This window comes from Culex pipiens, chromosome 3 (genome assembly GCF_016801865.2).
Source record: "Culex pipiens pallens isolate TS chromosome 3, TS_CPP_V2, whole genome shotgun sequence".
Lineage (NCBI taxonomy): Eukaryota > Metazoa > Arthropoda > Insecta > Diptera > Culicidae > Culex > Culex pipiens.
The window spans coordinates 109,318,961-109,335,687 of NC_068939.1; the positions used below are offsets into that span (position 1 = coordinate 109,318,961).

At 38.4% G+C, this 16,727-nt stretch overlaps 1 protein-coding gene across 5 annotated transcripts in view; it reads left to right on the top strand.

Annotated features, from left to right (window-relative positions):
* The first annotated feature begins 1,528 nt into the window (after positions 1-1,528).
* The window catches only part of LOC120423436 (uncharacterized), a 29,362-nt gene continuing 14,163 nt past the window's right edge, over positions 1,529-16,727 (top strand). For 2 of the 5 annotated variants that reach the window (XM_039587246.2, XM_039587251.2), the window contains exons 1-2: positions 2,019-3,114; positions 15,315-15,670. In XM_039587246.2, coding sequence (XP_039443180.1) covers positions 3,000-3,114; positions 15,315-15,670 — 471 coding nt within the window. In that variant the 5' untranslated portion in view covers positions 2,019-2,999. Of the gene's footprint in view, positions 1,655-2,018; positions 3,115-15,314; positions 15,671-16,727 lie in introns of those variants that run through there. The other 3 variants (XM_039587247.2, XM_052709823.1, XM_039587248.2) reach the window with 3 other exon arrangements.

The following is a 16,727-nucleotide window of genomic DNA, read 5'->3' on the forward strand; positions in this document are numbered from 1 at the left end:
CAAGAACATCTTTGCCTTTATCATACGACCAGGTGAAGTGTTACCAGTAGAGCATAAAAAGACGAGGAAGTTTCTTCAGATCATTTTGTTTCTTTTGTTCATTTGTAATAATTTAATTACACATATGAATTTGAAACTTTACTTATATCTAAATCAAACTTTACCCTGATCATAACTATTGCATTCAGATTTCAACAAATTAAATTTTGGATTGAAGATTGAAACTTCTTTCATATGAAGGGTGACAAAAATGCACGGAGTTTTTTCGGTTTTTATTGAATTTCTCAGGATTAAATTCGAATTTTGGGGAGCTCGATAAGATCAAATCTGTAATTTTTGCGATCAAAAACATCGTTCCAATTTTTATAATGCGCAGCCACCGAGGATTTTTTTTTTTGCGAAGCTCTAAGATCATCTAAACATCCTTACAAATCACTGGAGAAAACAATCGTCCCGATTAGTTAGGTTATGCCCGAGAACCAACAAGTTGAAGTTACCGTTCCAACTTTTTTTGAGCCTTGGAAGTTGGAATGTTAATTGTGATACTTGGTTGTTGTTGTTTGTTGATTTTATTAACCATTTCAGGCCTGATGGGTCATATATGACCCATACCGAAATTCGGTTGTAGAAAATCACACAGTGCTCAAAGCATAGAACATTGTTCAGCAAAGTTGTAATTTATGAGTTTCTCTACCTAGGAAAAAATGTTTGAGTGGTTGTTAATGGCCTTTTTGACGACCTAGAACATCCTGAAAACCTGAAATTTGGAAACTTCAGAAAATTTTGAATAAAATTCAGGCTTACAACGATTTTTCCAGGCAAATGAAGTTTAGTTATTACCAGTCACATCCCCACGACCATTTGGCACCACTTCGATCCCTTTGGATCTCTTTTGGGATGATCTAGGTCCTCCAAAGTGTGCTGGAATACAGATCTTGGAGTCTACCGCCGTAACAACACGATTGTACCAAGTTTCCGATTATGGTTCATACTCAGTGATGTCCCTGGGACCCTTTGGAAACACTATGAGCTATGTGGATCACTTTTGGGATGTTCTGGGTCCTCCAAAGTGTCTTGGATCTTGAGGTCTACTTTAACCATTCGCTCCCGTGTGATATTTTGGTGATCTAGCTCATCAACTTTCAAGAACCATTTCCCATCACACCTCCCACTTGGCAAACACAACTGCGACCCACAATTTCGTTTCGCAGAAACACGTCCACTCTCAATCCTGTGTATTCGTGAGCTTTTTCCACCACCATCAGCATCACACTTCTGACTCGGCCAAGTCCACACGACGCCACACGATTTTCATTCATTGAGAAAAATACAACCGCGCGTGTGTGTCGCTGTGTGTGAGGGCATAACTTACTGGCTGCCATTTCCACAACCCCCGCTCGGAAAAACCACACCACCAAGCTCTTATCCTGAGCTTGTATGCATGACTCACATTTTGGTGGTTTGTGTGTGGGTGCGTGCTTCTTCGTCATTCAGTTTGGTTGTGTTGGTGTTCATTGTGGAAAATCAGTAGCCTGCCAGCGAGAAAAGCTCGACCATCCGAGTCGAATCGGATCCGTGCTAGCGACAAGAACCCACGACGGCAGTGTGTGTCATTTTTTCTTTCCCCCAATTAGAGATAAATTTCTGCTGCTGGGTGAGGAAAATGCGACGGTGGAAAACTGAATTTTCCAGATTGGCAGCACTAGTTAGTTTAAAGGTGGGCTTTTCCGCGCGAGTTTTCCCGTGAAAATGCCTTAATTTGAGTGAGGGTGGATCGGGGGGAAATGTGAGTTTGGGAATCTTTCATCAGCTTCTCGGAAAAACTGGTGGAAAATCCTTTTGTTCGACCCAGCACACGGAGTGTTTTGGTGAGTGAAGGGGTGTATGGAGGTTAGTTGGCGACGTGGGGGTAGTTTTTCGCGCGACAAAAGCTAAAAAATGAGTGCGGAAAGGTGGTTTTGCAAAGCTTGAAAAAGATCTAGCACCATATTTTCCTCGGTTGGGGAGAAAAGGAGCGGAAAAGCGCACAGATTGGGGTGGAATCGCGAGCGAGAGGAAAAATAAACGATAAGGAAAACTGGCAGAAAAACGAGGCAAAAGAAGAAACCCCAAAAGGAATCGCAATCGCACTGCAAAAGGAAAAGTTCTGAACGACGAGAGCAGCGATATCGGGGAGGGCGAAATCAGATATTTTGCTTCGATTTTTCCATCATCGTTAATGTGGAGCTTCTCCTTTTTCCAAGTGTTTTCGCGGTGGGGGTTGGGTGCGGCCGGGGAAAGTCAAAGTTTTACCAGCCCTCGATAAGCTACTGCCACCCCCAGCAGCAGCAGCAGTGCCACAAGCAGAAGAAAGCCAACGCATAGAGGAAAATTCCAAAAGGAAAATCAAGGAAAAAAGGATTAACAATAATGCGGTGGTGAAAATTCTTCCTCCCCATTCGCTCTCGCATTTTATGTATTTCTCCCTCTCACTCTCTCTTTCTCTCACTGGCCAAACAGGCCAAAATTAGGTTTATGAGCAAAGTTTCGAGTGGAAAGTACTGCGTGCGGAAAAGCTAAAGAAAATTGAAAAATATGATGCTACATTCGCAGAAAAGTGATATTTTCCATACTGCTGCTCCCTCTTCAATGGTTGTTTGAGGTCAAACACATCGAAAAGAAGTTTGTGTTGTGAAAATCGTGAAAAGTGGCACAATTTAACCACCCACAAAAAAATAAGGAAAAACAACATCATGCATCGAATCGAAACAGTGCTATAAAATGGTGTGAAAATCAAACGAAAAAATCAAACCTGCACAAAAGTGGCTTAAGAATCTCGCGATGGCCCCGCTCGGGTCCAAAACACCCCCCAGAAGCGATCGTCAGACGTAACATCCGTGTAGCAAATTCTTCGGCCGCAAGCCATCCGTCGTGTCCAAGATTGTCGCGCTACGACCAGGAACCACCGGGTAGAGAGAGAGCGAGGAGATTCGGCACAGATACCCGCCGGGGCTCTTCTGATGGGCACGCTTACGTCCTCGTCCTCCCCCGCGACGGTCACCACCACCATCACCAACTTCCACCATCCTGTTCCGAAGACGGCGAAAATCTGCAGCACCAGCGGCAGTCATGAAGGTAAACGCACGAGCTGCCCGTCCTTATCTAACTCTCTTGCGGTTTATTGCGGAGTACGGAAGGGGAGGGGGAGGCAACATATATCATATCTCATGACCTAGTTTTTTTATCCCCTTTCCACACCTCACAAACTCCTCATCCGAGCGTTGTGACCAGGGCACTTGCTTTGTTTCAAGAGCTGAAGCAGGCCAGGCGTCAACCGGAAATAGATTGATTGTGAATTGGCTCGTGAACCTGGGCAGGAGGGGATGGAGAGAGCTCGCCTCGTTGAAATTAAGCTGAAGTTTGAGTGACGGAATTCATATTTCCACTGGCTTGCAGGAGTCGAGTGCTGATTTGTTCAGGAGAGTGATTGCAAGTTAGTTTGCTGTACTGATTGATGGGGAAATGTTGTTTTTCCGCTGGACATACAGTTTCGTCGGACAATACATTTATAAATATCTGTAGAAGAAGAAAAACACTATGTAAACAAGACACGTTTAATCCAGTTATAACTAATGAGAAATTAGTAGAAAAATAGTAGTTTATGCAACAAAATGCAAAGTTAACATTTTTTCTACACGACTCTAAACTTATCAGCACTCAAAGAGTGCTATAACGAACTTTTCAACACTGTTATTTTCGGTAATGAAAGGTAGGCCAGTTTGTCGTTTAGAATGACAAGAAATAATAGTTTATGCAACAAGTTGCAAAATATGTTTTTTTAACGCGAGTCATACCTTACTCGATGAACCTCGTTGGATAAATACGACGAGTGCAGACAAAATGAAGTTTTGCAATGATCTTTTTGCAACTTTTTTGCAATTCTGAAAATTACCCTTTTGAATGGAGTTGTAAGTCAAGTGTCCAATTATTTTAATCAATTCAGCGTCTAAATCAAAACAATGTAGAAAAGTTTTATTTTTCAACTTTTAATTTTTTAAGAATTTTGTAGAACTTTTTTTTAATTAATGGTTATGTCTGTAATATTCACATTTTTCTTAATTTTATTCAGCATCAGCATGACACGTTTTGCAAAAAGTTTCACGGATAGAGCTTAACATTAGGTTACATTGGTTACATTACTTAACATTGGCCTAAGTGGTTTTTAGCTTTTTGCCTTGAGTGAGAACTGATGTTTTTTTCTGAAAGAAAATCTTTAAAAGACACATTCCGCCGTGACGTTGCAACGCTTTGACTTTTCTTTTTCCAGTATTTCGGCTGTAACTCAAAAAATACATAGAAAAGGTATATATGTTATTACAGATTCGGAAAGGGCATTAAATTTCCTATAAGAAACAGTGTTGAAACGTTATTATAAGCAAATATTCTATTTTTTAGAGGGGAATATGTAGCGTGACGTTGCAACGCGTGACTTTTTCTCATTCCTGATCCAATTCATGTTTTGCCATTAACTCTGCTCTGTTAAACGGCAAATTTTGAGTTCTTCTTCCATTTTTAATCTAAAATTGACTAACAAATCGAATGCAATCATTAGTTTTTCGAAAAAATGAAACCTCGATTTTTAAAGACCACTTACATTTTGTGACGTTGCAACGCTCTGTTTTTGAAAACAGGGTTTTTCGTTGCGTTGCAACGTCACGAAATTTTAGTTTCAAAATAAATCTTAGTTTTTGTTTGTTTGAACAACTGTAGGTTAAGATTTTATTATAAGACATTAAAAGAAAGTACGAGGACATGTGAATTGACTGGCCCGCCCATGTTAGACCCCCTCCCTCTATACCGCTTTCACAGTAGCAGTACGATTTACGAAGTTTTCCAATGCGTTTACAAAGTAAAAATAAATATTTGTATTATTCCATTATCACGAACGACACCCCCCCCCCCCCACTCTCCCCTCTTCTATCCATGTAATGGGACGTCCATGCATTACGTAACGGCGTAATATCAAGGGGGGGGTCGAGGATTTATACCAAAAAAATGTATAGGAAATGTATAACCAGGGGGTGGAGGGGGTCTAAAAATATAAATGTTGTGTTACGTAATGCAAGAACGCTCCCTTAATATTTTAATGGTTTTGAGCAATTTACTAAACACGTGGAAGTTTTAGAAGGGAGGAGAAGCTTCAAGTTTTCAGGAGGGCTGAAATTTATAAATAAAGTGCCCATATCGTTTGTAGATGGACCCTAAGGGATGATCTGCAAACAACGTAACTTATGTTGTTGACTTTTGTGCTTTTTAAATAAAATTTGAGGAAATAATAAAACTGTTTACCCACGCAACTTAACATTTTTTTTATGCATACTGTAAACTGAGGTGACTTTGATAGCCCGGGGTGACTTTGAAAGGGTTTTCAAATGCCCGTCAAATTAATATCTAAACATTTTTGAGAATTTTTAGTATGTAGGCATTAAGGGATAGCTTATTTTCGAACATATATGCAAAAATGTGACTGTTACATTGCATGTATCAAAATTAGTGGCCAAATCAAATTTCTATCAAAGTCACCCCGGGCTATCAAAGTCACCCCAGTTTACGGTACAACTTATTTAGGTAAGGGTTCATCCAACAACAAAGTGACAAAAGTTTGTAAAAAAAAAACAATCGAATCACGTGATTTTTATTGTTTAGTGAATTTCACTGTAATTTGGCCTAAATAAGGGTGTGGGATAAAACAAAATCGTTGCGTTGTATTAAAATGAACCCTCACGTAAATCAGATTATCATAAAGGGGCCATCCAGCAACCACGTGATTACTTTTAAAAAAGTTTTAGAATTTTTACCCCTGGTGAACATCGGTCTATTTTGATTTGCTCAACAAGTTTCAATAAACCTACTTTTTTCGAGTTGCATACAAACTTAATTAACGGAATTTGTGAATGACCCATGTACAATTCTTCTGTAAATATGCTCAGAAACATTATATAAAAAATATATAATATTTAGTATCCTTTTATCTTCAAAACCAACTACGCATACACCTTTCTTGCCATGTGACCAATATGATTTAAAATTTCGTGACGTTGCAACGCAAACTTAAACCTGTTGTAACTTTGGATTTAGACATCCAATTTAGTCGCTCTATATTGCATTTGAAAGCTCTTTCCAAGTACAAAGAGCATCCAAAATATCAAAATGATTGAATGTTTAGATTTCTGTTGGCATAAACAACTGTCCCTTTTTCGTGACGTTGCAACGCAATAAAATGGTAAACTTACACTAGTTTGAAAAAATAGTTAACTTAAGATAAACTGCAAATCCATGACATTTCTGTTAAGTACATCTAAAACCTACAAAATGCAATCAAAAGAATAATTTTTGGATTTTATTTCGCTGAAAACCAGGAGTTTTTAGAAAAATGTTTTAAGACGATGATTTTATCACGAATTGATGCATAACTTAACCAACTTGTACATAATGATATTCAAATGATCTATTAATGAAAACCATTATTTTAGAAGCTTCAAGTAGTCTAGAATCGAGGAAAAATATCCAAATAGCTCATACACGCTTTTCAAAATTTCATCCTAAGGTGTACATTGCCGGAGAATGTGTCAAAAGCATTTTGTGGCTTCTGAAGCACACACAAACTATGAACTTTTTGCATGAGTTGAAAACTTAACCACTCAACTATTGTTGGCTGACAAGACCGAAAGAGTTCTTCGAGTCTTGTCAAGCGCTTTAAAAAACTAGTTTTTCGGCATTTTCAAGAAGCCTTTCAAAAAGACTATTCTAGTTTCATATCTCTCAATTTTCTTGGAACTGCCATGACTGATTTTGTCTGGATCGGTGTTGTTCGATCCGTCTGGATTTCCTGTAAGTCTTTTTTTAAATCAAGTTAAGTACTTCAAAAGTTAATTTAATTTCGGCTAAGCTTACCAGCCCCACCAACCCTAAAAAATACTCAATTTATATCCGTTTTAAATAGTCTCACTTTACGCTAACCTTTTTATAAGCTATTCAATCCATCACAATATTCCTCTAATTGGTCGCAGTGGTATCAAGGCTCAACAAAAAAATCACAGTTTTTACCTTTGTTTGCTCTCTTTTTAAAATTTTCTTGGGTTTTGTTTGGTAAATATTTTTATTAAGTGTTTAAAAAGCTTGATTTTTTTTCAGACATTAATGGACTTGTTTCAATAGGTATATTCAGCCCAAACAGTTTCTGGTCCTCGGTATTTGAGTGTAAACCCATAGTATTGTTTCTTAAATTATACTTTTTAAGCAATGGAATCAATGATATCGTGAAAACCTGATTCTTGCGATAGCTACGTTGTATAAAAAAGATGTTTCAAGTTTTAAACCACTCTATGGCGTGCTCCAAAATGCCGCCAGGATTGAAGCTGGATTTGGTACAATTAACTGCAATATAATAGCGCTAATTGCCCCCATGTCATCTAACGTGTGTTACATTCCGCTGTCAAGAGCAAACCACCCTGCTCCTTTTCTAAATGGTACTGCATAATGCACCAAAATGCGATGAATATGATTAACGACACAATGCTCTTGAACTCGCTTTACCCCCTTCATTGCTACCAGCCACTGCACTTTACTCACTGGCAAAGGCAAGGAAGGAACCGCTTATTCGGGAGGACGCAGGAAAGGCCACAGACCCAGAAGGCATTCCTCCGCCATCGGGGGCCATCGTGTACAAGGATGAGAATGAGCGTTAATAGCTCCGATGCATGCACTGCTGGCCGATTTGAGCAACGCTTGAATAGGAGGAAAACGAACGACGAACCTTGGAAAAGTCGTGGAAATTCACTTTCCAGCTGAGCCGGGGGAGCCAGGAGCGCTGACACAGACATCACGTGGTTACATGCGGTAGTTCAAACACCAGCAACTTGGCTCTGCTCTGCGGCTAAAACGAAAGTCGAGGTTTCGTCCTCGCAATAGAGGAAACGACCCTCCGGCATCTGATAAGCTGTGGAGCTCTCTGTGTATACAGCAGAAACCTGTAAGGCTAGTTTGTGTTGCTAAAACTGTGCAGCAGTAGCAACTGTGGAAACAAACGAAAGGAACTGTACAATCGATAGGGAGGAAACAACACAGAAAATAAGACAAAGAAAAACCTCTACTCAGCACGCGACGGACGGACTGGAGGAAATCTATTACAAGGGCATCAAAAATTGGATGTAATTTTCAGCTGATTTGTGGCATGGTATTTTTCCTCTCCTGCCGCAATGGAAGTCGTTATTATTATTTTTCCCCTAACCGTTTTTCCGACTCTTCAAGCGAGAAGGAAAAGTTTCTTCAACTTGTTGGTTGGTTGGTGGCACGGGACGGAAGGCCCTGAACCACGATCAGCACAGCTGCCTTCCGATGAGGAAGCTTTTGGCTGGCTGCAGTTTAATTATGACTTTATCCAAAAATAGCACCTTTAATGGTTGGGGGATGGAGCTTATGGCTTTGAACGGGTGTTGAATAAAAGTGGTGACATTTTGTTGTACAACAGTGTCGAAGAATGGGAAATTAATGGCTATGTTAATTTTGGAACAGATTAATTATTGTATCAAGAACAGGTGTTAACCGACCCTTTGAAAAAGATTAAACAGAAAGTTGTGGTGTACCTAAGACAATTGTTTTCCTGAATATTTTAAGATCAGAGCTGATCAGAAGCTCTTATCCATTGGATTTTGATAGTTTGAGCAATTTGCTACGTTTTTGCTACGTTTTAAAATTTGTATTAACATTTCATTCTAAGGGAAATTTATTGTTCTTTTCGAATCTGCAATAACCCAGAAGGTTTATTTTTTTATTTTAGAACATAAGCTACCACATCATGTACACCCACAAAAAAAATCTATCAAAATCTGTCATACTGGATTTGTTACAAAAAAATGATGCCTTTTAGAACGGATTTTGCAGCAAGTCCGTATATAAACATGTCAGTGATCTGCAGTCATTACAAACAAGACAAGAAAGAAAAATATGTGATTGCTCTGTCATGTCATCAAACTCTCTATGGCGCGGTGATAGCGTGTCGGATCAGCAACCAAGTTGATGGTTCAATCCTAATTCTGTTAAGATTTCTTTTCTGAAATACAATCAAACAGCATATCGCATAAATCGCATGAGGTTTTCATGCAGTTTCTGATAACTTCTATGCAGATTTGTAGCCAAATGAAGCGAAATGCTTACAAACTCTCAAATTGACACTTTTTTTTTGATGAAGAAAATAAATTCGAAACGGAAAACGAACTGCATTATGGAATTATTTGGACAGTTTTACACTAAGAACATTAAAAATGTGTTTCTAACCCGGGCAGACGGTAATAACAAAATTCATGATTTCAATAACAATTATTGTTAAAATAACAGAAAGTGTTATGGAATCTTCTTGAAAAATCAATTTTTGCATAAGAGTTTAATAACAGTTTATGTTATCATTACAAAATTTGTTATTGATCTGATATTGGTTGAAAGCCAACACAACTTGGGAATAACGTTTTTTGTTATGGAAGAATACCGCCAACTGTTATTGGGATGATCGGATTAGTTGTTAAAATAACAAAAAATAATAACAAAGATTTGTTCGAAGAATAACTAAAAATGTTATTAGTCTGTTATTACAGTAACAATCCAATAACAAAAAAATCATAACGACGAATAACAAATATTGTTATAAATAACATATAATGTTATTGGCCTAGTATTTTCAAATATCAAATATCGTTATTCCCTAGTTATTTCCGTCTGCTCGGGAACATACAAATTTTTAAGCGTTGTTTAAACAGAGTTCAAAAATATTTTCTTATTATAAATATTTTCAGTAGAATACTTTTCTTAGTCATTGCGGATTTTTTTCGATTCATGCTATAAAATTGGTTATGGTGTCAACACTGTCAACAAACATTTGATTGTGAATTTTTCAAATGGAACATTCACAGTACCCTTACTTATGGTCAATTTGACGTTATCAATACAATGTGCACACCTATAGATTGGATTTTGAAATAAATACAGTGACTATCAAAGTCACCTTGGTTCCAAAAATAATAGTTTTTAACGAAACTTTTTTTAATAAATTATGAATAGAAACTTTTTTGAAATAAAACGTGCCTGGAAATTTTGAAGTCTACAAATATATAAATGTTGGGACAAGTCTTACCTTCATAGATAATCGTGTGCACATAGTTGCCTAAGATGATTCCTTGCCATTTATACCCGAAATTTTAATATATTGGCCTGATGGGCTATCTACAATCACTTAGCTTAGAACATCTAAGTAAAGTAGTTACTTAGGAAAGTACGCAACTTACGGCCGTCATCCACAATCAACTTAGAAATTTTGCTGGGCTGATATACGTTGCTATGCAGTTGTTTGTTTACCTTTGATATTGAAACGTCAACTTACCGTAGATTTTGAAATTTTTCAAACCATACGTCAGTTTCTAATTTGATTACTTTTCCATTGTAGAAGCTCGGCTTCATTTCCATTGATTCAAATTCCTAAGCTAAGTGAAATTTTCTAAGCTAAGTGATTGTAGATAGGCCATGAAGCGTTGACTGACATCAACTTCAAAAATGTCGAGTTGTAATATGAAACAGTAATGATGTTCTCAGAGACAAAAAAGCAAATACCTATTGATTATTGATCACCGACAAATATTTAACAGCATGACTAAAAATGCATCACATATCTGTATTAAGTCCACTCTAACGTACCTGCCTCTATACACACATTTTTAGACCAACCCTGTTTCATAAAAAGACAATTACAGAAATACATGGTCTTTTCACAGAAATAAACGGCTTTTTTTATAACCCACGCACTCCAGTCTGCACGCGTGTCCTCTGAAACAACAGTCTCAAGAGATTCTAATGGAATTATGGAGAAAAAAGACACAAGACGCAGGCCGCAAAAGTTGCCGCCATTTGGACGATTATTTTTGCGCATTGAATTGATATTTATGGACAACCATAAAGTCATCGGACCGCGCTTGTCCGAACTGTGTCCATTGATGGCTGGACTCACACAAGATGTCAGCTATGAGCTATAAATCAATGATCTCTGAAGCAGTTACGAATTGATTTCGCCAATGATTGCACTCCAAGTTAATTAATGAGTGCGGTTATGGGATATGAGAAAGGCATAAAAGAACTAATAATAGGTTAAACATACTCAATTTATTAAGAAATGAGCTGGAAAGACTAGGACTAAAAGCTCTCAGTGCAAAAATGTTACTGAAACCATGAATATATGATAATTCGTGTATCATTTGCAACATCAAACGAACCGAAGAGATTACCATCAAATGTTAGTAGAATTTTATCCAAAATGACCTCCATCACAAGTTTAGTCAATTTCGTGCTCGTTGCATATTCTGAAAGCATCAAAACGCAAATGCAACAATAAACGGGCACTTGTACTGCACTCGTAGGGTAGAGCCGGCAATAAAAGCCATAGAAAATACACCAACAAATCTCTTAAACGAACTGACAAGTCTTGTGTTGCACATTTTTCTGATATTTGCTCGTGAAAGAATGCTCATTTAACATTCGGAAGCAGTTGTTCTCAATCGAGCTCTACTCGTGGCAAGAAAATGATGCGGTTCAGAAGACAGCTAGTATAGTGCCGCAGGTCCAACTACCGAAAATGTGTACACACGTTTAGGGTTTGGATTTCAATGTTTATAGACAACAAAGTTTGATTATGATTTTTTATATTTATCGATTTTTTTTTATTTATTAAGATAAAAAAAACTAACGCAAACAATTTATGAACTCAGAGACCTCAATTTCCAGAGTGATCTCGCTGCCAAAATTACAGTCCATTACCCTCGGTATGTTTCGCTGTCAGAAAGCATGTTTCGCTGTCGCATCTGACAAAACGTTGCCGTTTCATACACAGAACGGAATCATGCCTCTATGTATGGAGATTTTATACTTGCAAATGCTCTAAATTGGAGAGAAAATATTTCGTCTATCCATCTATATTGCCACCCACCTCCCAAAACCGGCGGCGGCATTCCCAAGTTTGAACCACCCTTTCTCGGCATTTATTGTCTGTTTGCTGATGCTGCTGCCAGTCTGCCTCCTAGACAATCGTTCTATGCAAATGGCCAAAAACTTGAGCCTTAATTAAATGCGCTGAATTCTACGTGAGGTTTGGGTCGTGCGCAAATACACAACCGCGGTTGCTTCAACGTTCTTCGCCATCATCATCATTGTTTTTGGGAATTCCTTGGTGTATTTCAGAAAATATCGTTTTTATAGTAGTATCGTTAACATTGAGACATTGTCAACATAGTCGAGATATTTTATTGAATATATTTGATTAAATTTGACTAAACTAATTAACACAATCAAGGCAATAGCAAATAGTACTCCAGGTCGCATATTCAAAAAGTTTCATTCAAATCATAAAATCAAACAAAAAAGGTCATCATGAATTTTTTTTTTAAAGTTAATCTAGGTTGCTTACAAAAGAAAACTTCCGCTCCAAATCTGTGCCAAATTTGTGCAAATTTGACTGAACTGATGAAGGAATGGTTATTTTTTACATAAAAAAGCATATAATTTTTCTCGTTTTTGGCACGCGGAATTAGAATACACTAGTGAAAAATTGTTGGCTTGAGGAGCAATGTTTTTGGGGATCATTTGGACCACCTGGACACTTTTTAGGCACAATTATCTCCAACAAACTGTTCGAACCCCCGTTATTTGGGTTGGAAAGCAAAACTGCTAACCTCAATGCTATCGAGGCCTGCATGGAGAAAAAGGAGTTCCCAAAGCGTGAATAAGCGTTCATGCAAATTCCACGTCAAACAAGCAGAGTTTAGAACAAAAAGGATTCCGATATGGCTCAAATTTGGCATGGGAGATCCTTACCCTAGTAACATTTTTAAGCTTTATGGCCTACTTAAAACCTAAAATGTTACTAGGATAGCCGAAATAATAAGTCTCGTATTTTTCTGTGTTTGGGGTGGTCCTATTCGGCTTCTGTTAAAGGGTTTTTGAAAATACCAACTTTTTTCCAAAAATCATATCCCAGGCTTAACCAATTTTAAGCTTGTCACGTTAAAAAAAAATCAGCCCAGTCAACTCAATCGGAATTCTGTAACGGAATTCAATTCGAATCGTTTACGTATTCCGTTTCAAACGCCACAACCATTACATACACGGAATCGGTTGTTGCGTTTGAAACGGAATACGTAAACGATTCGAATTGAATTCCGTCTCAGAATTCCGATTGAGTTGACTGGGAAAATTCGGTACATTAATTAAACACCATGCGTCTCCAGCAAAAAGTACATAGAACTGATTTCGATGGAGAATCATGGTACTTTAAGTTCAATTTTATTTTCTTCAAATAATCATATCTCAGAATCACCATTTTTCATTTACAAAGATTTCATTTGATCTGTAAGTGTGTACAGTAGGGAGCCCCAAATATAAGACTTTTTCTCAAAACCTCGCTCCACAAGCTGATTATTGTTCCTTGAGCTATTCTAGGACTCTGGGCCAAATATGAGAATTGGTCAACATTTACCCATTGATACTCGGAGGTGAAGTTTGTTAGGAAAAATTGAAAAAATGTATGGAAAACTCAACTTTCTTACGGTTTGATCTGCAAGGTGTGCTACTTCCATCCAAATATTCCCAAAGGTGAGATTCTCAATTAAAATTTAATGCTCTACAACTTTGTAGAACAGACCAAGCTGTAAAACTTGATCCTGAAAAGTTATTAGCGATTTAAAAAAGTAATTTTTTTATGAAAAACATTTTTTTAGCAAATCAACAATCACTTAGTTGATTTTTAAATAAAAATATGTTTTTTTTTATTGATTGCCTTAATTTATGAAGATAAACTGGAATAACTTATTTTAAAGGGGTTACACTGCCGTTCTACGCATAATTGTGCCATGTTCGGAAAAGTGCAGCTGAGAAAATCACGATTGAAATTTTTCGACCGATTTCTGTGTTTCTACGCATAATTGTCCCGTAGGTTCCTATTCGCACTATGTGTCCCTAATCTAAAACTAATGATTCCGTGTATGAAAATACTTGGTGGGACATTTATGCGTAGTAGTACAACGTTGAGACAAAAAGACTTGGTGTTGTTTTTAATGAGTTTCCGAACAAAGTACCAGTTTTTATGTGTTTTTCTTAAAGTACACGCTAAACTAAACCTAAAAATGTCATAAAGTCAAAATCGTCAAAAAATTACATGGCACAATTATGCGTAGAACGGCAGTAAATACATGTAAAAAATCACAAAATTTAATATTTCTGAAAATTTATTAGATCCACTTGAAAGATGATTTTCAATCACTCCTGAAAGTTTCATGAATTAAACGCAGTAAGAGACGATTTTCCATGCGCTAAGCGAACTGTCAAACTTTATGAGCGTTTTGCTCTGAACACAGAGTTGCTTTACGAGTGCCAAGATATCTCAAGATGGGACGGACCAAATTGGTTGAAACCTGAGGTGAAGACTCGCCAGGCATATCCCGTGTGCATAACGAAGCCCGATTTTGAAATTTAGCTTTTTGAAAAAAAAAATGAAAAACATAAAAATATTTTTTTTTTAAATAAACTTTTTGAAAATCGGCCTTCGTTATGCACACGGGAACATTATAACGAGTCTTTACCAGAATTTTGAGCCGATTTGGTCAAAGCAGTGTTGAGATATCGTGGCATACGTTTTCAAAACTTCCAACTTAAAATAGCTCGGCAAAGGTACAACCAAATGTCTTAAAATTTGTTTTGTTAATAAATGGAAAAGTATATTTTAATGCTCTGAAAACAGTTAAAAAACAGTTTAGGTTAATTTAACCTCTGACATTTTTGCTAATTTACATGTATGTAACCGCTTAATGTTTAATTTAGGGCTCGGCTCGGCTCGGTACAGTCGGATAGTTCTAATTCATAGTCGTAAAATTCTGAAATTCCGGAGTCGAAGACGAAAAGGGGCTCATTCTAAATAACATTGTATGGGAGTAGTTTTTGGAGTCGGGTCTTTGTGGAGAGCTGGAGTCCGATTAACTAGGAAAGTTCCCAACTCCACAGACAGACACAAAATCTGTCCACACTATCAGATATAATATAAATACGATTTTTACTAGAACACTGTAGAGGATCAGTCTCCAATGTGATGCTTTTTCAGCCAGACAGAGCCATTTACTAAAATTATGTTGTCTATGTGCCACGAATTGCTCCAATAGCAGCAATCACTTTTTTTTTCAAGCCATTTAGGCTCGTCTGCCAGTATAATAGCTTTCTTAACCCCATGTTTTCTCCACCTCCTCTTTCAGAAGAAACGTCTGAGATCCGAACGACAGTGCCGGTGGCAGCCCCAACGACGACGGCGGCGCCAACAGCAACGGCGACATCAACGCTGGAACGAAACAGCCGGACTGACGCCACCGGTCGGTCCGCAGCCCTGGAGCATGCCTACGTGCACGACGTGTACGAACACTGCGAGGATCCGGTCGGACAGGTCCGGCCAAAGGTAGCCCAGTTTCTGGCGGCCCTCGATCCGGGCTCGGTCGTGTGTGACGTCGGCTGCGGCAGTGGCCGGTACCTGTCCGGGTTTAACCCGATGATCTGCACCATCGGTGTGGACCGGTGCTTTCGGCTGGCCAAGGTAGCCCGTGAAAAGGGGGCCGAGGTGAGTTTCTGGGGACCTGAAACCTCAAGCTTGTTTCGTATTGAAGCTCAATTTTTGTGCTACACGGTGTAATCAACAGTCATTCAGATAAAAAAAAATAGTTTCTGTGAGTCCAATCTGGCAAATATTCATTCCCGGAAATGCAATTTCACCAGATGCTGTAAAACTGCACTACACAAATGGACGAGAATACGTGATTGTTCATGAATAGAAAGACACTTGCCTCGAAACAAGATGGGTACCCTCTGGAACCAAAAAATTTCAATCTGCAAACGTGTGTTCATTCATTCGTAAAGCCCGCCATTCCGGCCATAGACAATATTGGTAACGACTGTTCCCAAAACAGAACCGGAGTCCCATTCCAGGGAGTCCAGAGTGTTCGAAATTGTTCGTGTTTATGTGTATAAACCTACCTACAAGTATGTTTGTGCAATATTGGAAAAGCAGACAAACCGCCACCACCACCATCACGACTTCTTCTGCTCCTGCTCACGGAAGCAAATTCCAGCAGAATGAAAATTTTCATGAATTATGCAAAAATATCTGCGCACTGCAGTAAAAAAACAACAAGCATAACAGTAAGAGAAAGGAGGATAGTCCCAAGTCCGTGTCTTCCCTTTCTTGTCCAATAGACAGCGAGTCACACAAAACGGCAGTCTGGTTTAGGATTTACCCCGGCGGTCTTGGTTGTTGTTTTCTTTACCATCCCCCACATCACCAGATTCTCCCCTCATCTGATGTACAAAGTTCTACTTATGGTCGGCGGTACACCTTTTGCCCCCAAGCATGTCCCGAGTGGGGCACACCTTTGGCTTCGACCTTCGCGTATTACTTACCGCCCTCTTGAGCAACTCCACACTTGACTTGGTTCGTGAATGCGTTCAGATGGAAAAACCAGCGAAAAGCGGAAAATTCCTACCGCACGGGGAAGGGGAAATGCTTATGATGGATTTTCCACGCCAAGATGAGGGCTTCCTTGCATGCCAGACAAAGTAATAAAAAAATCTTGCCGTATATATTGATTTTTTTTTGAATTTCACAAATTTTAAAAAGAAAG